We start from the raw sequence: 26080 nt of genomic DNA, 5'->3' as shown, positions 1-26080 counted from the left end.
AAATTATAGATATTGTAGAACTATTGCGCTCAGAAACACACAGAACCAAAGCATTAGACCATGACTCGAGGGAGATCACGTCGGAAGATGTATGAAGACCTTCATTGCTCAGGCGAGATAAAGACATAAGAATCAGATGTTTCAAACAAATTGTACACAAATTTTAGTTATTAGGTTATTGTACCATTCTTCTGTAACCTTTAGGTACAGATAATGCATTTCCTGAAGGAAAACTCACAGCAGTCACCATAAGGACTTTATAAGAAATGAGGAAATGACGAGTACTGTTTCCTTTCACAATAGTGACTTATTGGAATGCTTGGTTTGGTTGCATTAGGTTTAAGGAAACCATCAAAAACTGGCTAAATATAATGTAGACCTCCCCCAGGATCATTGCTAAGAAAGTTCCAGTAGATTAAGACATTACGTGGTGACGCTGTACGTCACCCTTGCAATACCATTTAATCAAATGTGCTATTACTCAACCACCTGATGTATGGCGTCTCCATGGTTTCACAGCCTTGGTCGTTGGATATAGTTTGTGGACATTGGTGAGATATAAATCTCTGACTGAACGTGTTCTCTAAGACCAAAACGTATCTCTCCTTTTCTGTTTGTCCCGTCCTTCTACATCAGGAATAAACAGCTTCATTATCTCACTTCCTGTTTTCAGAGATGGATTCCTGGTATTTTTCCAAATCCTACAGTATCCCCACCCAGCCCTGATTGGTGGACACGAACAATCAGAACCATGCCCAATGACGGACACGTTTTGTGTAATATTTGGTCAGTTCAGCGTGTCAAAGCAAATACCCCCAATTTCATCATAAAACGAGGGGTTGTGATCGTTCAGGTCAAAGTGATATACAATTGGAGTCAGGTGGCATACAATTGGAGTCAGGTGGCTGAGCGGTGAGGGAATCGGGCTAGTAATCCGAAGGTTGCCAGTTCGATTCCCGGTCATGCCAACTGACGTTGTGTCCTTGGGCAAGGCACTTCACCCTACTTGCCTCGGGGGAATGTCCCTGTACTTACTGTAAGTCGCTCTGGATAAGAGCGTCTGCTAAATGTAAATGTAAATGTAAATTGCTGTGACGGAGAGGGAGATTGCAGCAGACTCCCCATCTCTTCCCTCCTACATTCTCCCGTTCTTCACATCCCCGATAGCACCCCACACGTCAAACAGGAACACGTCGGGGAACGCAAAGTCTCCCAGCACCGAATCCAGGGCCTCGGCAAAGTCATCTGGGTTCTTCTTATCTTTGCCTGCCTCCACGATTGTGGTCGCTGTAAGCGGGGACAGTTGGCACAATGTTAGTTATGGGAAAAGCCGTTACGAACGTGGATGACATCCTGTCCACTGCAGGAAATGGTCAACCTTTCAACACTTGTTTCTCTGTTGTTTAATTCCCAATGGTTGATTGTCTCACGTCCTTAGTCATGCTTGTGGTCAGTTGAGTATACAAACTAACTAAGAACATGTCTCGGTAATGTTCCAGTATTATATTTAGAAGCTAATAGACTATGCCTCCAGGAAAAAGGCAGACCTACATGTATTCCAAAGAAAGCATTGAAGTTTGAACTCAACTTATTACTTATTAACATATTTAATACAACCAAATAAATTGGTTATATTGTGTTATCAGACAAGTAGCTCATGTTGCTGGTATGTAGCCTAACCTGTAATGCATGAAATGACTTGTGCAGAACAGCCACGAGACACTGCCAAGCATAGACACTACCCAGTGTTTCAGCCATTTTTGACAATACATTCTGAAGCCCAATGGGGATTGTTTTCAAAATGGTACGACAGGACATCCATCTTACCTAGTTCAACATCTCGGATGCCCATGTAGCTCTCCAGTAAGTCATCCACTTTCTTGGTGGCTCTCTCTTCAAACTCGTTGGGCTGGTGGGAAAGCAAGAGTCAGAATGTTTGGATGAAAGGAATCTCACTGGCATCCAATCTCTAAACACTAATGTGGACTCCAGTGAGATCATAAACTTATGATCAACACAAACCTATGCATCTTGTCACAGTAGGGTACCAAAGAATTTCGCATTTTAGTATGCATTTAAGAAAATCCCCATGGTTTCTGCTGGTGGAATCCATATTTTTTTATGAAACAAAGCTTCTCTGAGTATTAATGGTCCGTGACCATATTTGGCAGTGTATTTAGGCAGTAGTGAAGACTGATATCCTGAGGTCATTATTTACAAGGAGCAAGATGAACAAAAGACTTGTGCTAACAATCTTTCCAAGGGATTTACATTTAGCAGACGGTCTTATCCAGAGCGACTTACAGTAAGTACAGGGACATTCCCCCCGAGGCAAGTAGGGTGAAGTGCCTTGCCCACGGACACAACGTTGTTTGGCACAGCCAGGAATTGAACCAACAACCTTCTGATTAATAGCCCGACTCGCTAACCGCTCAGCCATCTGACCCCCTTATCGTGTGTGACTGTGAACTTGTGTTTTCATGTGTTTGTTGATGTGTGTGTATGGTCTGGCGGTCAGAGGTCAACAGCCGTGGGAGTGTGTGAAACTCACCACTTCCTGTACGGTCGCGGCCCCCTTGGACCGCAGCCGCAGGGTCTCCTTCCCGTTCCCCATCTTACCCTCGCTGGACTTGGGTGCTCTTGTCCTCATGCCAATCATGTCTGCACACACACATCCAATCCCCCCCCCCCACACACACACACAGGAGAAGTACACAGAACGCACAATAAGTTGTTTATAAAAATCAAGCGCAAGCGTTCTTAGAAGAGTCTATCTCTAAAATTAATGAAGTTCAAGTTACCTAATGACAAGTTATAAGTGAGTTACCTCTGTTATTTGAATGAAAGTGGAATATGACCTTGGACTGAATGTGACCTTGGCCTGAATTTGACCGTGTATGATTAGGTTGGAGATTTGGATCAAACATTCTGTTCCTGGCTCCAATCAGCCGAACAGACCAGATTCAAGGAGCAAATACATTATCCGTATGGTATTATAATCATAAAACATGGCACTCCCAGGTGAAAGGGAAGTTCAATTTAAAATTGAACCAAGTAACTACAGTATAAAGACTCAGTAGAGCTTTTCATGTCAATCTAAGTCCATTGTCAGAAGTGAATGTCAGCCACGGGAATATATATTTCATCGGCTATGAAGCTCAGATACGAATGACAGCCATGTTGAATGATAATGAGCGCTGTGATGTGTCTCTCTCTTTGTCTTGGGATATTCTGTGCACATTCAAGAGTGTAATTAACCCCTCTGAGCATGAAATGTAATCCATCGTTTTCAAACATCCAATTAGCTAACGTTATAATGATCATCATACGGCTTTTCCATTATTAACCACATGAACTGACTGTTTTAGAATGAGGTAGAAATTTGATTGACATGTTTGTTCAGAGGGTTGCACATGAACGCATTTCTGCCGGGGTTGCTGGGGCTAGGATCACATGATGAAGAGTCCTGTAGATAAACTGTGTTTATCTACACTCTAAAACCTGCATCTTTTTTCACCTTGAGCAAGATTATTTGACGAATATTTTTTGAGAATACATGACAATACATAATATTTTTTTATTATGTATGCAATGACTACTTATAATGACTTTATGAGCTTATATCTCAGTGTAGCAACTCCCCATCAGCTAATTGTAGGTACAGTAATATAGCAAAGTAGGACCTTCAATATAATAAACACCATCAGATCAGAGTTGAACAATAACATTAGCAACTGAAGTTCAGTGGTTATGCTAGCTTCCTGTCTGGGTGAGGCTTGATTCTTAGGAAACCATTGAACCCAATCAGGTTTTGGCTCCAAACCATTTTCATTTTAGTCTAAAGAGGTTATTTCCCACTGGAGTTTAGAGTAGGCAGTCAGCTTTTCCTTCCTTCCTTGTGAGACAGTGCGATACGCCCAGTCTGATCCTATTGACTCCTAGATCACCTTTCAATAAAGGAAGTATGTGTTTATGAAACACCCTTAGGGAACATTTTGTTCCATTTGACACTTGACATGTTTGTGTGGGAGTGCAATAATGTCACAGGGATGTGAGAGGTTGTTTTGTGGTATTTGACCTGAGTCCAAAACTTTGCTAGCGTCATGATGAAGTGGGTATTGTTAATCCTGCCATAAACTTGATTTAAATGTTACTAAATAAAGCGTAATACATTTAGTCCTTAAGCAGACGCTCTTATCCAGAGCGACTTACAGTAAGTACAGGGACATTCCCCCGAGACAAATAGGGTGAAGTGCCTTGCCCAAGGATACAACGTCATTTGACACTGCCGGGAATCGAACTGGCAACCTTCAGATTACTAGCCCGATTCCCTAACCGCTCAGCCACCTGACTCCGCAATGGTAATAGTGTAAGAGTTGACATGAACAGGTCAGATTTATTGATGAATCCTTTTTGATAACTTTTTTTCTTCTATAAAACGGTCTGATTCTTAATTGACGATTTACTCACCGAAGGCTTTCTTAGGCCCTACAAGTCTGAGTGTGAAGGGAGTCCCCCTCGGTTGTTCTTTTAGCATCTTAGCTACTTCGTAGTGTCGGCATCCGACGATGCTCTGGTCGTTGATGGCCTCAATGTGGTCTCCCACGCATACAGTCTTCAGCTGGTCAATGGTACTACCTTCCTTTATTCTCTGTCGTTAGAATGGAAGGAAGGAAAGAAGGAAGGAAGGGTAAAAAGAGGGAAGATAGTTAGAACGAAAGTAAAACAAAGAACGAGCAAATGAATGAACAAAATAAATTGAGGAATGAAGATGAATATCAAAGATATGGTGCAGAGTTATAAGGCCTTGCCCGTGACAGGTCAGCTAGGGAAGTGGTTCCCAACCCTGGTCCTCAGTGAACACCTGTCCTGCATGTTCTAGATGTTTCCCTGCTCCAACCCACCTGATTCAAATGAATGGGTCGTTATCCAGCTCTGCAGACGCCTGCTTATGACCATTTATTTGAATCAGGTGTGTTGGAGCAGGGAACCATCTAGAACATGCAGGACAGGTGTTCCCTGAGGACCAGGGTTTGGAACCACTGAGATAGGGGACGGGATGTCGTTGTCTCGTACAGTCAGACATTGCACGTACGCCTTGTGGTCACACACCTTAATGAAAGCGTATCCGGCTCCGTTGTCTGTGATGGTGAGGCCGAGGGCGTCCTCGGTCTTGGTGACCTCCACCTCTTTGGTTTCCCCCCTGATGTGGGCGAAGATGAAGTCTTCCAGACCTATCTGCCCCCCCAGGAGCTTCTGCATGTCGACTTTGTGAGAGTTCAGGGTGCAGAAGAGGATCTGAAAAGAGAAAATGGAGACAAGATTTGCAGGTCAGATGATTGTTGGTTTCTCACAGAAAGTTGAATTGCTACTGTGCAGCTATGATTCGTGTGTAAGAAATCAAATTGAACCATATTCGTTTCCTAAACACCATGGGACTCAAAACCACTCAAAGAAGGAATTCTGGCTACAGCTATGTGGACATGACAAATGTCATTATCTTAATACCCGTCTACTTTGATTCCTCACTTTTGTAATAATATATTTACAACACATGCAGTATGATACATAGTATGTATTCATTAAACATGTGACGCTTCTGATCGCTGTTCAATACACACTCTTAACAGCAGAGGTCAGTAAAAGCCTAAATATTTGATATGGACATTCTTGAGGTTCTGTCCAGACCAAATGTCTGCACAGGAAATACGCTTTGCACATGAGTAGATCTTCTTGACAGTGCATGAAAATGTATAATTGTTGTCCAGTTAGACTTTCCTTCTCTATTCTTAAGCAATGCTTCATTTGTCTACTATATCCTCAAGTAAGCAAGTCTTTGATATTAGTTTTTCACTAATTCTCTTTGAACCAGCCAAGTCAGACTATTCTTTTGTATACCATAGACCTAGTATACTATGGTCTTGCCCCACTGACACTGGGACTCATCAGTGAGTCAATCATTATCATCATACGTGACCTTGTCTTCAGCAACCAAATGCAGATGCTAAAATGCTAATGCTAAAAACAGTGCTTTAAACCACAACGATAGTGACTACCCTAATAGACTACTTGGTTCATATGGGGGCCTTCTGAACATGTAGGCATTCACCCACGCATTTTCTGTCACACCATCCGGTTATAAACCTTGAAATCAAGGTGCTTTGATAACAGATATCAAAGCATGGCAAAGCATAAAGATAAGAATGGCACTATAGAAGCTGACAATATGGAATGTTAAGTGGGACACTGGCAACAGATAACATTTAATTGTGTCCTATATTCCCTACCTTAAATTTTAGTCATTTAGTTATAATTGTGGAGACATTCTACATCAAGGTTTGTACGGGTACGGGTACAGGATAGTTATGAAGGTTACCAGACTCTATATGTATGCTATTGTTTAATCTAGCTTTTACCTTTGTAAATCCCTATTATATCTCATAGGGATGCATTGCTTTGTAAGCTCTTATAAATGTTTTCCAAGAAAAATATTTTCCTACAGGGATATGTTGGTCACCATTGGACACCAGTGGTATGTTTCCAACAGATCCACTCTCATGTATTTCCTCAGAGGGCCTCTAGGTGGCAACTGTGCTGACCTTGAGACAGCTGCAAGTTCTGTGTCGGTAACCATGACCTACCAAAGGTCAATTTGGGCCAGATCAGTAGATTTCTTCCAAGGACCATGTCAAGATCAGAGGTCTGTTCTGACGTTATTAGAGAGTCACTGTAGAAGCATGATCCTTGTCTCGGAACATGTTCAGGTGACACAAAGAGCAGACATCTGTTTGTAGTCAACATTCTAATAGTGAATGTTTTCAACGCATATTGTTCATTTTTCTCATGCATTCTCTTCTTTCTTGCATTAGGAATATTTCAATGAAGCATTTGTCGTTCAGTGGTGAAACTTGACCAAAGGTACTGTACACATGATCTAATTATCACTCCGTTTAGTGAAAATCGGCAAGAGCAAATGCCCTTCTCATGCTACCTCATGGCAAAGGGAGCTATTTGAAACCGTACACGCTTTATGCAAATACCCACTTAATTAGAGACAGACTTGCATGTACACCCTGGCCCATGAGACAATGTCACACAGGTGCCTATGCACATTGATGACAAGCTCAGTGTGTGTCCTTTGTCATGTATTTTAACACCCCCCTCTCCCTCCCCCGGCCCCGCACGGTCCCCACTCCTCAAGAGACAATCTGCCTCATTCGAGGCTGATATTGTAATTAAGACTTTATGTTGATTGTCCCCTGTTTTTACATTTAAATGATCTGTAAATGCAAAAGAATATAATTCAAGGAACTATTAAGAGAACGTCAACTCTATAGTTAGCCGGTATATAAACCATCCATAAATGGACTACGTCTTCAGCATGGTAAGAATGGTTTGCTGACGTGAATGATTAAATATACATCAAATAAAACCCTAATCGAAAAAGGTGTCATTGCAAAAATAAGCAGTTACGAAGACTACTAAAGAGATCATGTCTAAGAGTCCCTTACCTCAGAGGGGGAAATATTGAACACCTCAGCGATCTTAGCATACAGCTCCTTCACATTGGTAAATCCATGAATGCGGCCTGTGGGGCTCCCGTGGGCCAGCTGGGTGTGGAAGACCAGCCTGGGCCTCGGGTACTCCGGTGGGCCAGGCGGAGGTGGCGATGAAGGGGGTAGCGGTGGAGCCGAGGGCACCGCTCCCTCCTGACTCTGGTTGTGGTCCTCCTCCGTGGGCACAGAAGCCTTTGGATCCTGCTCCTGCGGGCTCATGGCCTCCCCGTTCTGCATTGGCCCCAGATCTGGCTTCTCCTTTGTCCTTTGGAAGCCTGGCTGGATGCTGCCCTGGCTTGCAACGCAGAGAGTCTTCCCCGCTCCCCCTCCACCTCTCCGACCCTGCCATGGGCTGTTGGTCTGCTAAATTAGTGATGAGAGTCTCCAGGTAACGGTAGCTTGAGGAGCACAGCGCTGCCTGGTCGAAACCTAAAACCCCCGTAAATGCAGGATCGTATATGTGTGCAACATCAGACACCCTGAGCACCCAGGGAGAACCACAAACACATTACAGCAAGTAAACGTTCCTCTAAGACCCTGCACAATCTTTTACCGGTCTGGGCTGCAAGTGAACTCCATACACACAAGGTTACTAAATGCCATGACATTACACTTTTCCCCCACGAGAAAGTGTGAAGAAAACATAGCCTATTCCCATAGAGAGAGATCCAAACTCTTGCACCCATAGTCTGTGAACACAGACAATGACCCAGTGTTTGAAGGTAAGGTGATACTCGAGGGCTAAGAGTGAAGTCCCTCCACTCCTCATTAAGGAAAATATATTCTTGACAGGGTGCATCTACACAATGTGTTGACCTTTCTGACCCCAGAGATACACAAGAACCCTGCTCAGGTCATCCAGATCAGGACATTGTTTCAGCGCTTGGTTGATGACGGAGCTAGCAATGATGGATTTTATTAACGATATTGGTGGAAGAAGGATTTTTCTTTTTTTTACATTTAAGACATACTGTTGACTCCTTCCATCACTAAAATTTAGGCGTATGCTTCATTCAAATGAATGTAATGAGATTAAAGGTTGTATGCGTTCACCTTCCTTTTGATACATTTTGTCAGGGGCACTCAACAAACACATCACCATTACAATAAACCATATGATCTTCTGCAATCTGCTTGAAAAGTTGGCTCTGGTCAGCACTTTAATGGCGTCTAATGTCTGTTTACTCATTGGGCCTGATGAGGATTTTCAATAATAAACATCAGTACATCAGACTTTGTTGACTACTTTGGCATTATGTGTTTTACAGCAGACTATATGTATGGTTTAGATTAATGCACCTTTCTGTAACAATGAATAATACAAGCAATAGCAGTTCTCTTATCTGTGTTTTTTTTGTGCCAAGTGGTCTCTCTTATCCTGAGGTGAAAACTATTACTTAAAGGCACTGATAATGAGCAATGTTCTACCAAAACAGACACTTTACAACAGCTGATAGTCACTACAATCTTGACTTCAATGGACATCTCTATATCCTGTCCTTGGAATGTGCTAATAACGACCCTGACTACTAGTCTAGTCTGTCCTTGACTTGGGATTTGGACAACAACATAATGTCACAATACAGAAATATTTATTTTACTGCTCTACAAACATTACCAAATTTACATCCATGGTGATATATTCGTTTATGACTGCAATACAGCCACATCCTGAGCAAAAGTCTCCTTGCTTTGTAAAACCATCTCATGACTGTCATTGAAGGCATTTACTCTTGCTGTTGGGAATGAGTGTGAAATAAAAATCAAGGTGAAGTAAATTCAACTTTTAGTGTTTCATACATGTCCCTATCTCCTCAATCATTGGCTCCAATCGTGTGGTCTGATTGCAAGTCAAATGTCAATATTGCATGAGTCAATGTTTACTTTAGACACGATCAATGCAATGTGAGCAATACTTCACCTGGGTTTACCGTACAGGATGTGTTTCACCTCTGATTTTCCTGTCCCATAGATCAAATGAAACTTATTTGTGTCTACCAGGGGCGTAGTAGACATAAAGCTCTACTGGGGCACAGGCCCCTATTCATATCACTTTTTTTCTTCCAAGCTTGCTGCACACAATGCACTACTCGGCGACAAAAACTCCCCTTGCTTAACTCACTATACAACAGTTCAGGGACGCAAGTTTGATATCAGCTTTGCCAGGGACATCAATAGTTAACGTGCAGTTTTTTTTGGCATACATTTGAGCGCAAATACTGTTTTTTGAGCTTCATGTAATTTTGTTTTAGTCTAAATAAGACTAGGTAGGCCTATCATTTAGAAACTTTCTTTAGTTTTGTAAGGTTTACTTTGCCTACCTCAATTCTGACTTGTGTGCCGAGTCCGACACCTGGACTTGTGCGTGCTGCATTGGCTATTTGGCAAGCTCAGAAGAGCGCACTGACATGGAATTCTGCGGGCATCGGTTTGTGTTTTCGGTTATACTGCTTTGATTCTACAAGCGTTGATTTGGATATTGCGTTAATTTTTTACGGGATTATCAATCGAATTGAATGCACTGACTAATAAAGTAAATTGGTAAAACTCAAACTTTTGATTTTACTGGGGCACAGCAGATTTATACTGGGGCACGTGCCCCAGTAAAGGGTCTAACGATGCCCCTGGATTCAACCCTACAGTCTCACATAGCTTAGTACAGATACAGTATATACAATAACAATGACGTGGTACCACTGCGTGTGTCTGAATAAAAGCCTTTACAATATTGTGTTTAACACATGGGCCCAAACTGTAAAGAACCAGCTGGAAATCTTGGCAAGGTAACTGAGAGAAAGCTGTCTCCTGGCCATCCTATGTACGCGTTAGATTGAGCAATTTTTCTGTATAAGGCTCTACCCCCAGACTGTATCCTCTTTGTTTCCTGGTGAGGATGATTAAGGGATGCACTGGAGCTGGAGGCAGGCCTGAACAGACTGCGTGAGGGTGGTGTGTTTGCTGTGTCATGTTTCCTCACACATTGCCTCGTCTGTTCCTTGTGAGGCAAGGAATTTCCTAAATAGTCATATGAGCTCTTTGGCCTAGAAAGTGCACTCCATATTGACTACTTCCTCCAAAAAGTACTGTTATGAGTAATGCATAGACTTTTCTCAGTGAAACAAGATCTCATCGTTGAAATGGATTCCGGTAAACAAATGGTTGCTACCTTGAATGTTGTAAGTAAGGAACACACATTTCATGAGACACATTTCAGCAAGGGGCCCACAGTCAAGAGTTAGGTGTGACCTAACCTTGTGCTGCTGTAATTACTGCCTCGCAGAAGTGGGTGGGGGGGATGGTTCTGGCTCAGCTGGTGTTTACAGGGCCCAGGCTGACCAGGAAAGATCCTGGGGTTTATGGACCTCGGTTTCCAGCTGAGTTATTGAGTCCCCAGAAGTCATTCAAAAGCGTTTGACTCTTGACAGTTTTGAAATATTTATAAGACCGTATTCTTCTTCTTTCTCTCAGTTATTTAGTAAAACTGTTTAGTTGTCTTGTTAGTGCAAATAAATGTAATGTAACATTTTAAACAATTTTGCGGCCACCAAATGGTCAGACTGAACATGATAGTCTCACATCATACAGTTATGAATGAAGATTATGTCAAGGCAGAATGCCTTTTTGCTGTGTGTTTAGGGAACGTCAAATGTTTATACTATAACCTATTTTGTTTGTTCTAAAAGTGTATGGCGTGACCGTGAGTATGTTTTCAGTATGTTGTCAATGTACAGATCATTTGTAAATAATTAAACCACTTAAGACAAAACGACAGAACACCGGTATAGTCTGTGAAGCAGACCCTAAAAGGATGCGGGTTGTTTAATACGGGGCGGAGGCTATGAGTCAACTACTGCACACTGATTGGACAGCTGGTCTGACATGCCATTTTTTGTAATTCGACACTCTCTGCTATTGGTCAACAGACTTGGTCCGATTTAAGATCATTATCCTAATCAGCATACATGGTGTCGCAAAGAAAAAGCAGAAACGAAACAAATCCAAGGAGTCGGCGTGGAGCGGCGTGTTGAGACAAAATCGAGCACTGGGTTGGAAAAAGAATGCTTGAAAACAAGAGAGAAAGGTTGAAAACCTTCCTCAGGAAGATAGATGAAAAGGCTATTTTCCGAATCAAGCACTTCATGAAAGAAGGGTAAGAATAACTGTTCGCTCGGAACCGCTGTATGGCTTTCCAGCCAATCAGCTGTGAGCACTCATCAAAGGGTGGACGCGAGGCTAAAATAGCTGTTAGCTAGCCAGACATATTGAAGCGTTTTCTGTTTTAGCTCTAACAGTGCATTTATAATATTTGTGCATGTGTTTGTAAAAATTGGTTATCAAACGTGTATGTGAAACCCTGTTCATAAACGTTCCGTGGCCTGAGATGTTTCAGTTTTAGAGGCCTTGCTCTGCACCACTCCGCTGATCTAAACTCTGATGTAGCTAGATGGTACTTGGCTGTCACTCTGGCTTATAAACAATTAGATTGTATTCATAAACAATTGTTAATAATATCAAATTGTTTGTGATTGTTTGTAGCCAGGCATGTAGTCGCAGTGTTGTTTACATATAGAATTGTATGTTCTCATTACTCTGGCCATTGCTGTGTTGAACCATATAGCTAGGTATAGGTTATATTCACTGACTGTACAGTTATGTAGTGGCGCATTCTCATTCTGTCTAAATCCTGTCCTTTCCTCTTCTAGAAAAAGCATGACATCATCTTCTAGTCTGTGGTTCGGATTGACACTATTTAAGTGGGGAAAAAACTATGTCCAAAACACTAAATCCATGTCCCCTGTTGAAATGGCTATTTTTACCTCCCCTTGGTCAGCCACAGGTGGTCAGTCTGATGTTATACAAAATATATCACTTAATACCCGGCCCAGTAGGAAGAATCTTTATTCCTTCCCTCCCTAGGGCCTCTCCCTGGACAGCCGGAGGATTAGACTTGGCCTGGTGTCTCTTCCGCTGTCAACTAGACGTACGTCACATTGAGAGAGGGTCGCCCATCCCTCTGTCCTTCACTGTAGAGTCTCCAGTGAAGGACGCTCCCTGTACAACGATAAGTTGAAGGGGCTGTTTGAATGTTCTTGTTTTGGGAGTTTGGAATAAACAGGGAAGTACAGCAGGCAACAAAGACATGCAGGGTGGAGATCTCACTAGCAGAACTGGGCATGGAAGTCCTAGCCTTAAATGATACTTGGCGAAAGGCATGCTAAAAAAGCAACTTAAGTAAAAGGGAGCTAGCCGCACCAGGCCTCGCTGAGGTTTACAGTCAAAGTACGGGTTGTGTTCAAACCAGCGCTATGGTTTGAAGGGAGTGTGTGAGGCCTCCCAATATAGGGCTAATAAGCACCCTTGGGAGCATAGAAAGTGAAGAAACTGCTCTTTTTCTTTGGCACTTTGCCGCCTCCTTCACAGTGCTGTTGGATTCCACGTAGATTCCAAAATGCCTTCCTCCCCAGTCCTAACGGCAGGCGTCTGCCTTGTTCCTAAACGTGACCTCAGAGAGCCACGCCAGTTGGACCCGGTCTTAATCAGAGCTAATTGGAGATAACATTGCATCACACACCGATTGATACAAAATAATCCATCTGCTTCCTTAAGATTGTTCCCGTTATTTACTGAAATGCTGTGATCGAAATAAGTGTATCTTCAAATTTGAATACATTAGACTTGTGTGGCGCTTTTCTTGGTAATCAAAAGGTACATGACAGGCTCAACCAAGATATGTTATACTCTGTGTAACCAGAGCTGTTCGGATCATGTCGGCGCAGCCCCATATTAGATCCAGGTTGAAATGTCCACCAGGGCATAACCACTGCTGAAATGACCACATGACCCTGTAAAGAAAGGGCTTCTCTGTCTCAGAGAGGATGTAGGGAGATCTGCCGAATGTACGAGCCACATGACTCTCACAAACGCACACTTGTTTCTCCCCCCCTCCCCCCCACCACCACCACCAGCAAACACACACGCGCTCACTGTTCCAGCTTGCTGGGTCCTGCAATAGTGGGGCTGTGAGGTTGAGGGTCGCGGTTGGCGAGCTTTTGGACCACGGTGGTTGAGCCGAAGGGCAGGGCGCCAGCGGCCTCGGCGGAACAACAAATCTCACGTTGTTGTTTGGCCACCGCGACCAGAGTCCTGCCCTACAGCCTGTCCAGTGTGCTTCCAAACCCTCCTGCGCACACGCGCCGCAGCCTGTCCAGTGTGCTTCCAAACCCTCCTGCGCACACGCGCCGCAGCCTGTCCAGTGTGCTTCCAAACCCTCCTGCGCACACGCGCCGCAGCCTGTCCAGTGTGCTTCCAAACCCTCCTGCGCACACGCGCCGCAGCCTGTCCAGTGTGCTTCCAAACCCTCCTGCGCACACGCGCCGCAGCCTGTCCAGTGTGCTTCCGAACCCTCCTGCGCGCACGCGCCACAGCCTGACCAGTGTGCTTCCGAACCCTCCTGCACGCACGCGCCGCAGCCTGTCGAAGGCTTCATTCCCCACCCCACCCCCCCCCACCCCATCGGTATAGTTTTACAATTGGAAACGATATCTTAATCGGCCATGATCTATTACAATAGATGGCGTCACTTATGTACCACGTGCCTCTTTCCCTTTTGCTGTGAAACAGGAAAAGGGGGGATTGTTTGTCTTTCTGACGACCTGGAATGAAATGGCATGAAACTACAAATCTGTACGGATTTTTTGTTAATCCGAGCAGTGACACACCCCACGCCGTGCCTGCTGTCACCTGATCTCTGTTTAAGACGAAACCAATTTGATTGGATAACAGGAAAGCAGCTGTTCGTATGACCTTACAATATGTAGGCCTGTGCGTGTCCACTAGGTGGTGTATAATTCATGCTTCACAAATAAGCTTTCGCTTTTTGGGGCATTTCTGACTCCAGCCGTCCTAGAAAGAATTGTGTGCACAGAACTGGTAGACAAGTTGTGCAAAAATTGTGGTAGATAATCATGATACAAGGTTTGCCCTATCCTGCGTCAGTATGAGAACACTGTGCTTCTATAATGCAGAACTGGGAGATAGGGATCATTCCAGCTCAGTCAACAGCAAGGTCCTCGACGCACATGCGTGACTGATGCAGAAAACGGGACACTGGGGCCTGCTATCTGAGCCCCTGCCCAGACAGCTAGGCTCACTGATTTGAGGGACCTACTCGTGCAAGATCCCTCTCGTGAGATTGGGGGTCGCGGGATGGCTTCAAATGTCAAGGGATTTCACGGAAGCGAATGACATCTCCTCTCCCATGGATGAAAACATTTCGTCCTATTTCATGTTTACTACATAGCAGGGGCCTGGACAACCCTCCCCCCCCCCCGCCCCCCTTCACAAATGCTTGGCAACTCGGCTGTTTATGTGAACTCGAGATACTGTACCCTAATTCAGCACCGATCCGGTGTATACCACCTTACCGGCTCACTAACACGACGGCATGTTCCCGAGCGCACCCAAACGGATATTTATAACCTACCTAGCTCACACCCTTATCGGAGTCCCCTGTCTTTCTCTGATACCAGGAATAAAGAGTATTTTGGGGGGGAGGGGGGGTGGATTCTTGGCGACCACCAATGGGAAGACCTCACACCTCTCTCGTGTGGCTGTTGTGGAGGCTTGATCTGATCTGGAGATTAGGACACTGGAGGGATAACAATGGTGGAGATGGAAGGGAATTGGGTGGGACTGTTGTTCCAAGCACGTACACGTACAGTGTGTGCGCACATTGGCTAGCTGGTGCCCGAGTTGGGGCTTTTGCTGGTCTGAATAGACAGGAATACAAAGGTAAACTCTTGTCTTCTTGGCAGCCGTACAGCACACATTTGGCTAGATGTTTAAATTGTACTCGGGTGTAATCTTCTGGCCAAAGCAAATTAGTCTAATCTTTTCCTCAAATGGGAATATGGGCTTGGTCTGTGGCTTCATTCGAAAATGATCCGTGAGTCATTCAAAGACAATGAGTGAGGCAAGAGCTTGATTGGGATTCTTGTTGACTCAATTCATGATGGAAATTTTCTTTTTTTACCTAAGCCGTTAGCCTAAAGGTGTGTGATCGATCAGAACTCCAACCACACTTGCCACACGCACACTCATTTCTAGAATCTCTAGAACCTCTTACTTGTGATTGACTTTTCCCAGGCACCAGTGATACATGGCCTTACTGTAAGTAGCTCATTTTAGATTGCCACGTTGGCCATTGCATAAGCTGTTGTGGAATGTACAGCCCAACTCGCCTGCAGAGCTAACCTAGTGTCCTCCTACACATGTTCAACCGTTTAAGTCCTACACAATAGAGAGGTGGCTCCAATAGGTGATGCAGAGGCAAAGTTCAGTCAGTTTGGCTTTTGAGATAGTGATGATACGTTGGTCAGTTGTCTATGTTTGGGGAACTGCACAAGCTCAACCATGAATCAGCTTAAACAAAACAATTCCATTGACTCAGATGGAACCCAATGCAATAAACCTACCAGCGCAAGGTTCATTTGAACGAATGCCCCTTTTGTTTTAGTCGTCCTTTTCAAACAAGCACCATTGTTTAGTTTTTTTTCGGCTGTAAGGACACAATGCATCTCTCACAGATGCTAACCATTAGCATGACCATTGTACTTGTCGTCAATTCTTTTCGAGCAAGACTAAAGTGGAAGTGCTTTAGTTTCAATCCACTTTGGTCCTGCTCCATTTGAATAATGAAGCCGCTCTCCCCCCTCCTCTGGCTCCTACTCTCAGCTGTTTCCAAGGTAACACAGCTGGCTCCAAATCCCTGGGGAGATTGAAGCTGGAAGGGACAGTACAGCTGCACCTCCCACAGCCTCCCGTTGTTGTCTTTCCGTTGTAAACGCGGAGACCTTTGCACTCCTCACCGCTCCGGGTCCAAAGGCAAGGTGCAGAAGTCGCACTCGGGACCATTCCGTTCTTATCCCTCCACGCGAACGCACGCACAAACACGCTCGTCGCCAGCAGTGCTCGGCTAAACCAAGCAGGCGTTCAGGACGAGCCCGGCCGGTCATGGAGAAGGGGAAGTGCTTCCCGGGTGAAGCGGGCGACGCGGCAGGGCCTCCTCGTGCCGAGGACGGGCGGAGGTAGGCCCCACTGAACCTTAACATGGCTGACAGACCTCGGCCTTTCCAGCCACAACTCAGTAACGGGCAATAGCCCGTTTTTTGTGTTTGTAACGAGAGCCTGTGGCTGGCTATCATCGTTTTAGTCATTTAGCAGACGCCCTTCTCACAGGCCGGTTCTGCATGAACCGGCCTGTGAAGATATGTCGTCACCTACAGATTTGTATTTGTGTCTATTTTGTATTCAGAATTTCGGCAAATGTCTGTATTCTCAATGTCTAACATGCACAGGCATAGCCCAATCCATAGAGTATCCCCCTCTGTATTTGTTGTAGCGATCGGTCAGCGAGGCCATGGAAAGAGATAGGGGTTATCAAGTCAAAGCGCATGCATGAGGCTCTCACTGTTTGTGGGACAGAGTCCACCACAAAAAAAGGGACATTGTAAGGAATCCAGATGAACAGATTACACTGTTTCCACACAGCTAGGCTCTGCACACGTCGCCTAAGGAGGAAACAAGCAGAGTCAGGTGGATGGAATAGGTCGGCTCGGATATTTTCCCAGCAATGAGGAAGTGGGGCATGGTTCAAGGCCTCCGTTTTGCAGATATCTGCTGCCGACTGATGAGAAACTAGGCCACTTCTTGTGTCTTGTGAGTCGGACTCAAAAGTGTAAGCAACTCTGCCGTTTTTGTTCAGCCTGTACCTTTTTGGTGTTTTCTAATCATCACCAAGTAACATTAATCATTCCAGGTTGGTAATGGCAATCAAGCATGCTGATGTAACCTCATTGGTTTTGGCCTTGAACTTTAGCTAGCTTAAAAAAGGAAAACTATCTTCCCCCAAAGCACTCATTCAAACCTGATTATCGAATGTATTTGATTTGGGTAATTTGATTGGGTTCATTTATCGTTTATTCCTCCCAATGACAACCCTTCTCCTAAGGCAATATTAGAAATATATATATATATTTATTATTATTTAAATTTTTTATATATATACATCTCCTGATTTTAAACATGGCACTTTTGGCACTATATCAGAAGCCCTGTTGAAGGCTGTGATTGTGAGAGGGTCTATAAGGCTGCACCTGATGAGGTGGTGGCCCCTCAGTATTTGTCTTGGTTCTCCACCATAGCAAACAGCACCGTCAGCAGAACTGCAGGGCTGCAGATCCCCAGAGCACACACTGTTACAGTAGCGGCCTGTCCTCTGCACATGTACATTCTGCACCAGTTTTTAAAAGCCGGTGGCTGACTGCATCTTCGGGCCGTCTTGTTAGGAATAGACAGGACCTGTTGTATGAGATTCTCCTCTTCAAACAAAGGCAAGATGGCCATGAGCGCTATATGTTTTGTAAAATGTAAATTTTCCCAGGTGCCATTGTATTTGACATTCCGTCGCCTGGTGGAATGCAATTTGGTTGAGGGACTGTAGGAACTGATAGCCGTACTCGCCTTCGGCTCATGTTCTGAGACGGCTGCAAAAGTGAGTCTCGACATAATGCTAGTTTGGCTCAAAGTAAGGATTAGACGGCTTTAAGGTCCTGAAAATATTGCCTCCTCATCCCATAATCACCTGAGCCAGTGGTTGTTTCACTGGCTGGAAGCCTGTAACCGGAGGCCTCGTTTACACATTGTAAAGGTGATAAACTTGTAGCATGAGCGGCGCATCCCCACTTTAAAAGGTTTCTAAATGGACAGGCAGGTGGCGACAGTAAAGCATCTCTACTACAAAAGGTCTCGCTCATTGTTTGCGCAGTGTTGGGTAAGGATGACGGAAACCCAACCAACCTTGCTCGACGCTTGGTTTTTCCGTTGACCCTTCCTCCAGTCAACTCCAGCATTACCAAAGGATGTTATGTCAGTCTTATCAGGCGTCCTCTTAGCAGTGCATTCAGTACATTTAGTCATTTAGCAGACGCTCTTATCCAGAGCGACTTACAGTAAGTACAGGGACATTCCCCCGAGGCAAGTAGGGTGAAGTGCCTTGCCCAAGGACACAACGTCATTTGGCACGTCCGGGAATCGAACTGGCAACCTTCAGATTACCAGCCCGATTCCCTAACCGCTCAGCCACCTGACTCCCAGTACGTAGTTTACTGACTAGAGGTGGTAAAGTGTAGGCTACACGGAAGGAGTCAAATAGAACGGCTGGAAATGGGTCTTTTTAGTAGCGTAGCATTGTACATCTGTGTAATGTATGCAATAAGTCATTTAGACGTATTGTTATTTCATGAGATCATTTGAGCTGGCTTCTGGATGGCCGGGCTGTTGATATTAAAGCTTTTAAACGAGTTAAGCTTGCCCAGTATTCAGGCCCTAATGGTTCTGCCTTTTGTCCCGGCAGTTGAGCAATGCCTGCTTTGCAACGGGTAGCTGACTCCTAAACATCAAAGGAGAAAAATGGTTCAGGGCAGCCCTTGTCTGTTGGAGAAGGTGGTTTGGAGAGAATAGGCTGTGGACCGTGAGTTTGGCAGACTGGTTTGAACTGCTTTTCAAGCGTGAGACAACAAGCCTGTTCCTTTTTTTTTTCCCAAGCCTGGTTGCTGCACTGTTCTTTACACATGCAAGTAGTGTTTAATGTTGGAAGGCGGTTTCTCTTTTGCCTGTAGGCTGGTAGAAAATGCGAAGGCGGGGCTCCACTTGCATGTCAGCACCTGTAATTTGCTCCCGCGGCCGTGTGCTCCGCTCTCACTCGCTAAGGCGGAGGAGAGGCGTGTCGGGAGCCCCACGTCACCCGCGACGATGGGTCACACCATTCTCGGAACACAAAGGCAACTTCCTTTAGGTATTGGCATTCGTGTAACAACAGCTTTCACTGGCAGGATGTGGGCTGAACTAGTTCACAAGTCACTCCAGTAACGGATCATCGGGTCAGCTGCTCCCAGGTTTTCGGTGACTTCCCCGTCTACATTTTTGTGTTTGTTTTTTTTGTTGTTGTCTTGAGGCATGGAATAATGGATTGAGGCTAGTTTTAGTTGATCACATTGTTCTTCCATAAATTAACGACTGGCTATGATGAGGTACATGAGTTTCCGGTCATCTAGGAGACGTCTTCACGGGTAAGACGGATGACATCCTCAGACACAACATTGGGATTCAGTTTACAGTTGGCTACCTTTTTTTTTAGGACAATGTATCAGAATGCTACAAGTTTGTGTGTTGGGACTAGCTACTGCTAGACTGTTTACCTTCACTATAGGCTGTTCTGGTGGTAGTACTCTAGTATTTTGTCTAAGTGGTTTTGTCTTGGATTTTGGGGGGACAAACTAGAACAGATAATGGATTGGTATGTGGTAGAGTTTATCCTTTATCATTTGGGGGGGAAATATCTTTTCTTAGATTTTGTACACAAACGTCCACCAGATTGTCATTTGACATGACAAGATGTGTTAACGCTGCGTATCCAGGTGGTGGTGGGGGGGGGGGGTTTAAAGACAAGCCTCCGGGCCTACAAAAGCTGTCCCACGCTTTGTGACGTCAAGTTAGGCAGGTTGAGGTATGTGGAACAGCACACCTTAGCGCACGCATAGTTTCCATTGGTCTCTGGCTCTCAGGTTTACCCCAGGGGTTTGTCTCATCCATCAGCCACGGTGGCAACTGTCAGCTGGGTCAGGGGAGACCTCTGGCTGTTCTCTCCTCAGAGCTGGCTAGTGGGATCTTTTGGGAAAGGATCTCCTCGATCGGATATCAAGGAGAAGAAATGTATTTTTCCTTACTAAACCCTGCCACCCCCCCTTCTCCTCCAGCTACCCAGTGGAGAGCGGTGGACTGTCTGCGAAGGTGAAGAGGAGCAAGAGCAGCAAGAAGGCTGAACCCAGGAAGGCCTTCAGTTTGGAGGAGGCCCAGCTGGCCGTCCATCAGCAGAAGATCCTCACCAGACAAGCCCCCATCAGGTAGGCAAACGTCCCGTCCCTCCTTCCACACCACTCCTCCTGCTCACAGAACACCCACTCAAGGCACTCCCTGTATTTGCACCGAGCCAATGCAAAACTCGCATGACGTCATCCACGTGTTTAGCGCCCGGGTGAGAAATCGGAGCCTCCGTTCTCGTGTTGAAGCGTCCCCCCCCTCACACTCACTCGCCAGGGCCAGCTACTGACTCCCCCCCCCCCCCCGCTGTGTCCACCCTCAGGTCGGAGACGTTCGATGCAGACCGGAGCTTTGAGAGGACCGAAGGCACGGGCTCCCAAAGTGTAGGTTTCCTCTGGTCTCCAAAGACGACATTCACGAGGGAAATACTCCCACCAACTGCATTGTCGGTTTGAAGGACTTTTATATGTTTGCTCACTGGGGGCGTTTGCTTTCCTTTTCTACAGAGCTTCATCAAGCACAACGCAACATTCCACAAGTTGTTTCCAGACATTCCCGAGAGCGAAGACTTGCTGCATGGTAAGCTGGGCAAAACCCAAAAGTTGCAAAACGAAACTGAGTTGTTCTACTGCAGGTGGTTTATTGTGAAGCATAGTGCACACATTGTATCCAAGTCCCGCCCCCATTGAGGATTCTGTGAACAGTTTGTAAGTTGCGTAGATAGATAATCATCAGTACAAACACACGTTTATTTAGCCAACATAATGACATATCTCACACAACAGTGAAGTCTCCCATGTTTCATTTCATTAGTTATATTTGGTAAGGCTAATATCCACGTAAAGTAAACCCAACTGAATTAGCTTAAGGCCTCTTCTCTTCTGAGTTGTTACAAAAGAATTCCAAAAGTGGCGTGTTCTAAGTACGGGTGGAGCCTGAAAAGATCAAAAGTCCACCACGATCTGTTAGAGCACGTCTAGAACACAAAAGGCTGTTCCCAGGCTAGAGTCCTTCTAAGTGACCAGCTAGCCTCGAGGGCCCCTGTCTGTGTTCTAAAGTCCTGCTAAGTGACCAGCTAGCCTCGAGGGCCCCTGTTTGTGTTCTAGAGTCCTGCTAAGTGACCAGATAGCCTTGAGGGTTCCTGTTTGTGTTCTAGAGTCCTGCTAAGTGACCAACTAGCCTTGAGGGCCCCTGTCTGTGTTCTAGAGTCCTGCTAAGTGACCAGCTAGCCTTGAGGGCCCCTGTTTGTGTTCTAGAGTCCTGCTAAGTGACCAGCTAGCCTTGAGGGCCCCTGTTTGTGTTCTAGAGTCCTGCTAAGTGACCAGCTAGCCTTGAGGGCCCCTGTTTGTGTTCTAGAGTCCTGCTAAGTGACCAGCTAGCCTTGAGGGCCCCTGTCTGTGTTCTAGAGTCCTGCTAAGTGACCAGCTAGCCTTGAGGGCCCTTAGCCCAACTGCTGCTGATCTCCTCTGTCCTCTCTCCCCCCCCAGCGTACATCTGCGCCCTGCAGAAGGAGGTGCCCTACCACGGGCGGCTGTACGTCACCAGCACCCATGCCTGCTTCTACTCGTCGGTGCTCCTGAAGGACACCAAGGTAAGCCGACCCCAACTCTGTGTGCGTGCGTGTGGCGAAACAGGAGAACGTCGCATTTTCAAACGAGCGGTTTGGTCAAACGCACGAGTGTTTCTGTTAGGCTGGGTCGTATTTGCGTGTAGCTGGAATACAAATTTGAATGAATTCGTTTGAAATGAGGAAGAAATACTAGCTTGTCACTAACCCTCTGTGTGTGTGTGTGTGTGTGTGTCCAGTTGGTGATCCCAGTGAACAGCATCCACATCCTGAAGAAGCAGAACATGGCCCTGCTGGTGCCCAACGCCCTGTCCATCCGCACCACCCTGGGGGACAAGGTCAGTAGTCCAGAACATCCCCCCCCACACACACACCGTAACACGATAAGACCAGCATACCACCATCGCCATCCTGTCCTCGACAGCTGAGGAGTTACGTAACATCTCACCCCTCCCCGTCCCTGCATTTCAACTCAAAAGCTCAGTCATTCCTGTACAGCCCCCCCTGTACTGAAGCAGTATCAAATAAAGTTGTCTTCCTGGTGTCAGCCATCTAAAGTGTCTCCCCTCTCCCCGCGTCGCAGCATCTGTTCGTGTCCCTGCGGAACCGGGAAGGGTGCTACCAGCTCCTGCGCTCCGTGTGTCCCCAGCTGGAGGTGGGTATCGTCACTCGAGCCAGGCCCGGATAGTCTTGACACCAGTTCTCGCAACCTCCCGCCCGACATATTTCACCTCTTGCGACAGGCACTTCTGTTCCGGAGTGGTCTAGTACGCAGTCGCATTACGCAACCGACTTAGCTTGAATGCAGCGCTCTCCTTTTAGAGAACAACTCATGTGTAGGACTGTGGAGTTGTGTGTGTGTGTGTACAAGCAGCGGGTGTTAATGGAAGTCTGGTCTCTGCTTCTCCTGTAGGATGGAAGCCCCAACGGCAGTCCTCGCTTCTCCTCGGCAGAACATAGCTTCGATCGAGTCAAACTGGTGGTAAGCTGCTCTTGACAGGATTGGAAGATTCGGACGGTTGAAGCCTCATTCGGTGTCGATTTAGTGTTGGTTGATTGTTTTAACTGTGTCCCTTTGTCTTCCCCCCTTCCCTTCTACATCCCACCCCCCAGAACTCCAGCCAGTCTAGTCTAGACGGCTTCGAGCAGTTGGACGGCTCTGACCCCCATGTCCTCCCTGACTCCTCCCCTCCGCCCCGACCACACGCAGGTAAGGGCTGACGAACCCAACTACCCTCTGGCCCGGATTAGTCGTTCGATGCCGAGTGTCGTTTCGTTGGAATCCCTCTTCCGTCAGGTCATATGCAGTAGCAGCATCTAGCTCGTCAGCATATCTTTGCAGACCGGTTTTATTTTAATGGTTTTACTGCCGTCGTTGGCCCTGAAGGCGCGTTATCTGCCATCCCGCTCGTAACCGACGTAGGCAAAAGTTCAAGGTAAAGGGAAGAGTGGCGGTGGCTGATGTTTGCTCTCTCTCTCTCCCCCTCCTCCTCCAGACCCAGAACACGGCAGGAACAGTGGCTCTTACAGGAACACGCACACACCGCTTATCGACAGCTCTTCAGAGGATCTCTCAGGTAAACACTCGCGCGTGAACAACGGGACACACACACACAGATCAAGATATTTAAATGTTAGCCAGGAATGCAACACCATACAGCTCAGGGCAGAAGAAACGAAATCTCCCCCGGCCTTTAATACAGTACGGTATTGACATCCCATGACTGTTTCATAGTCTTCACCTGGTGCAGGGGTGAAGACTATCAGCACACCTGATTCAAATGAAGGTTCGTTACCAGGCTTCTACAGAGCTGGATAACGACCCATTTATTTGAATCAGGTGTGTTGGAGCAGGGAAACATCTAAAACATGCAGGACAGGTGGTACTTGAGGACAGGTTTGAGAACCACTGGCCTAGAACATGCAGGACCGTGGCCCGTGAGGACCAGGGTTGAACACCCCCGACCTAGGGGTGTGTATGGGGGTGGTACGGCATGCCTAACCCGTGGTCGTGTCCTCCTCCAGGTTGCTCGTGGGTGTGGAGCGTGCCAGAGAGGGCCCGCTCCTTCCTCATCCAGAGAGAGTCCAGCACCCTCAACACGCTCCTCTTCATCTACCTAATACTGTAAGTTCCCTTCACCTCTGTCACCTGACCTTGGGATGTAATACAACGCTTGCCCCCCCCCCCCCTGATTGTATAATGTAGCGTATTCATTTAGCAAGACACTTTTCGGGGGCCGTCGTCCCCAAAATCCCTCTCAAATCCTTTACTAGACTCTCGTATGATTGGAGTCAGTGTGCACAAGGGCCCGTGTTATTGGTCGGCTCCTCACAAGGCAGCGAATTGCAGAGTGGTGCGCACGCACAACACGACTCTGCATCTTTGCGAACGGGATTTGTCAGGTCGTGAAAAAACGCCACTGGCCCTCCGTGCTGGATCCAGTTCCTCAAGAACAATTAAAAATTAGGCGTGGAGGAATGTGCCCTTTTCAAAGACGACCGAGCTGAGAGGGAACGTTATTTGCTAACCCTAACCCTTTGAACTAGGCATCCTGACTGCGATAACAGCCTGAGTGTGTGTCGTCGGAATGCGTGACTTGACGTTAAGAGCCAGGTGTGTTTGGTGTCTTTCAGGGTCGTCCTGCTGCTGTTGTCCTCGGGGTACATCGGGCTCCGCATCGTGGCTCTGGAAGAACAGCTCACCTCTCTCGGAGCGCTGCCCGAATTCTCGCTACAGGCTGGGTAGGACACACACACACACACTCTTTTATACACCCTGGCCCAAAAACATATTTTTCTTATATCTTACATCGTTTAGCAGAAATCCAAGAACAAAAAAAAACGTGTCACAGCTTCCATTGTTTAAATCCGTCTCGCTCTCAGATTTCTGTAACGGGAGCAGCAGTGCTGATCCAGATTTCTTTTGTGTTTTTGTCTGGTGTGCCAATTCTTGATGTTCTCCTTACGTCCCCCTATTCTTCTCAGATACAAAGGCACATAACCTCCACTGGCCAAAGGAGAGATGAGTCGACTCGTGATCGGAGGCCTCAATAGGGACGGTGCCAACTACAAGATCTAGCCAATGAGATCTGCCGAGACGACGAGAACAACCGGGCGAGCAAAACTCTCGACCTATCAGGCTTGTATCCCCAGAATGCCCCCCTACAGGAGCACTCCAGGGAGAAGTGGGTTAACACGAAGGGTTAACACGAAGGGCTATACTTTTAGAGGGCAGCCGGCCTGCCACAATTGTTAGACGGAGCCAAACCAACACACACAGACGCGCTCACAGACGCCCCCGCCAGGCTGCGGGGCGACCCTGTGATTCAAACCAAAGCCACCTGGGTCGACCGCATGAACTGTCCGGAGATGATGCGCGCAGTAGCCAATTCAGTGTGCTTTTTTGGGGGGGCGGGGGGTGGGTGAGTTTGTTTAGGGTTTTTTTTTCTTTCCTCGAATGAATGAATGAACCATCTCTTCGGTAGCTTGTTTTGGTTACTGGAAACGTGTGTCGTGCTAATCCAGCTTCCCTCCTACCTGTTGCCTGTTTTGGGGCGTGCCGTCTGTGCAGACAAACCCCTCGACAGCTGTTGGCCTCCTCCACCTGGACACTTTAACATCGGTCGTGCCACATCAGTGCACCGGGTGCATGTTGTTCGCACGGTGAACTCTCCGTTTTCGAAATCCTCCCACTGCTCCTCAATTAAGGCTCTCCCACCGTCATCAGCTCTGGGTCGGAATGAGAACTTCCCTCGCCACGCTGAGCTCCTCCCACGAGGGGTCTCATCCCCTCTCTCTCTCTCTCTCTGTCTCTCTCTCTCTCTCCTAAATAACCCTCAGCCATCTACGACAGTGTTTCTAGCCGACCCTGGCATTCGCACGACTTAAAACCCATTTAATGATATAAATGCTCAGTGGCCATTTCTCCCTCCAGTGTCACTGGGATGACCGCATCTTCAATGCACGACATGTAGAAGTACGATGCAACATTTTCTAAGCGTGGATTCCTTTTTCTACTTTGGGCCGTCGAAATAGTTTTGATCCCATTTTAGACGGATATGCATTAATGACTCATGTA

The 26080-nt window shown here is 46.4% G+C and overlaps 2 protein-coding genes across 4 annotated transcripts; one reads left to right on the top strand and one right to left on the bottom strand.

Annotated features, from left to right (window-relative positions):
• Positions 1 to 1135: 1135 nt before the first annotated feature.
• gipc3 (GIPC PDZ domain containing family, member 3) lies at positions 1136 to 16239 on the bottom strand. Of its 2 annotated transcripts, XM_067229511.1 has the most exons (7): positions 16227 to 16239; positions 7512 to 7804; positions 5113 to 5298; positions 4471 to 4651; positions 2552 to 2661; positions 1828 to 1909; positions 1136 to 1287 (listed from the first exon to the last, which is right to left on the bottom strand). In XM_067229511.1, the coding sequence occupies exons 2-7, from the start codon at positions 7791 to 7793 to the stop codon at positions 1136 to 1138; spliced, it is 993 nt and encodes a 330-aa protein (XP_067085612.1). In that variant the 5' UTR covers positions 7794 to 7804; positions 16227 to 16239. The 2 variants fall into 2 exon arrangements, with proteins under 2 accessions (XP_067085612.1, XP_067085611.1); XM_067229510.1 differs by lacking the exon at positions 16227 to 16239 and having other exon boundaries at positions 7512 to 7793.
• On the top strand, positions 11534 to 25412 carry si:zfos-943e10.1 (GRAM domain-containing protein 2B). 2 transcript variants are annotated; one of them, XM_067229508.1, is made up of 13 exons: positions 11534 to 11706; positions 20372 to 20518; positions 20758 to 20818; positions 20942 to 21014; positions 21923 to 22026; positions 22242 to 22340; positions 22586 to 22657; positions 22916 to 22984; positions 23116 to 23212; positions 23499 to 23579; positions 24028 to 24127; positions 24637 to 24744; positions 24988 to 25412. In XM_067229508.1, the coding sequence occupies exons 1-13, from the start codon at positions 11615 to 11617 to the stop codon at positions 25001 to 25003; spliced, it is 1119 nt and encodes a 372-aa protein (XP_067085609.1). In that variant the 5' UTR covers positions 11534 to 11614; the 3' UTR covers positions 25004 to 25412. The 2 variants fall into 2 exon arrangements, with proteins under 2 accessions (XP_067085609.1, XP_067085610.1); XM_067229509.1 differs by lacking the exon at positions 11534 to 11706 and adding an exon at positions 19437 to 19684.
• The last annotated feature ends 668 nt before the right edge of the window (positions 25413 to 26080 follow it).

This window comes from Osmerus mordax, chromosome 26 (assembly GCF_038355195.1).
Source record: "Osmerus mordax isolate fOsmMor3 chromosome 26, fOsmMor3.pri, whole genome shotgun sequence".
NCBI lineage: Eukaryota > Metazoa > Chordata > Actinopteri > Osmeriformes > Osmeridae > Osmerus > Osmerus mordax.
Note: the sequence above shows the minus strand (reverse complement) of the source record. Positions and strands in the feature narration are given on the sequence as shown.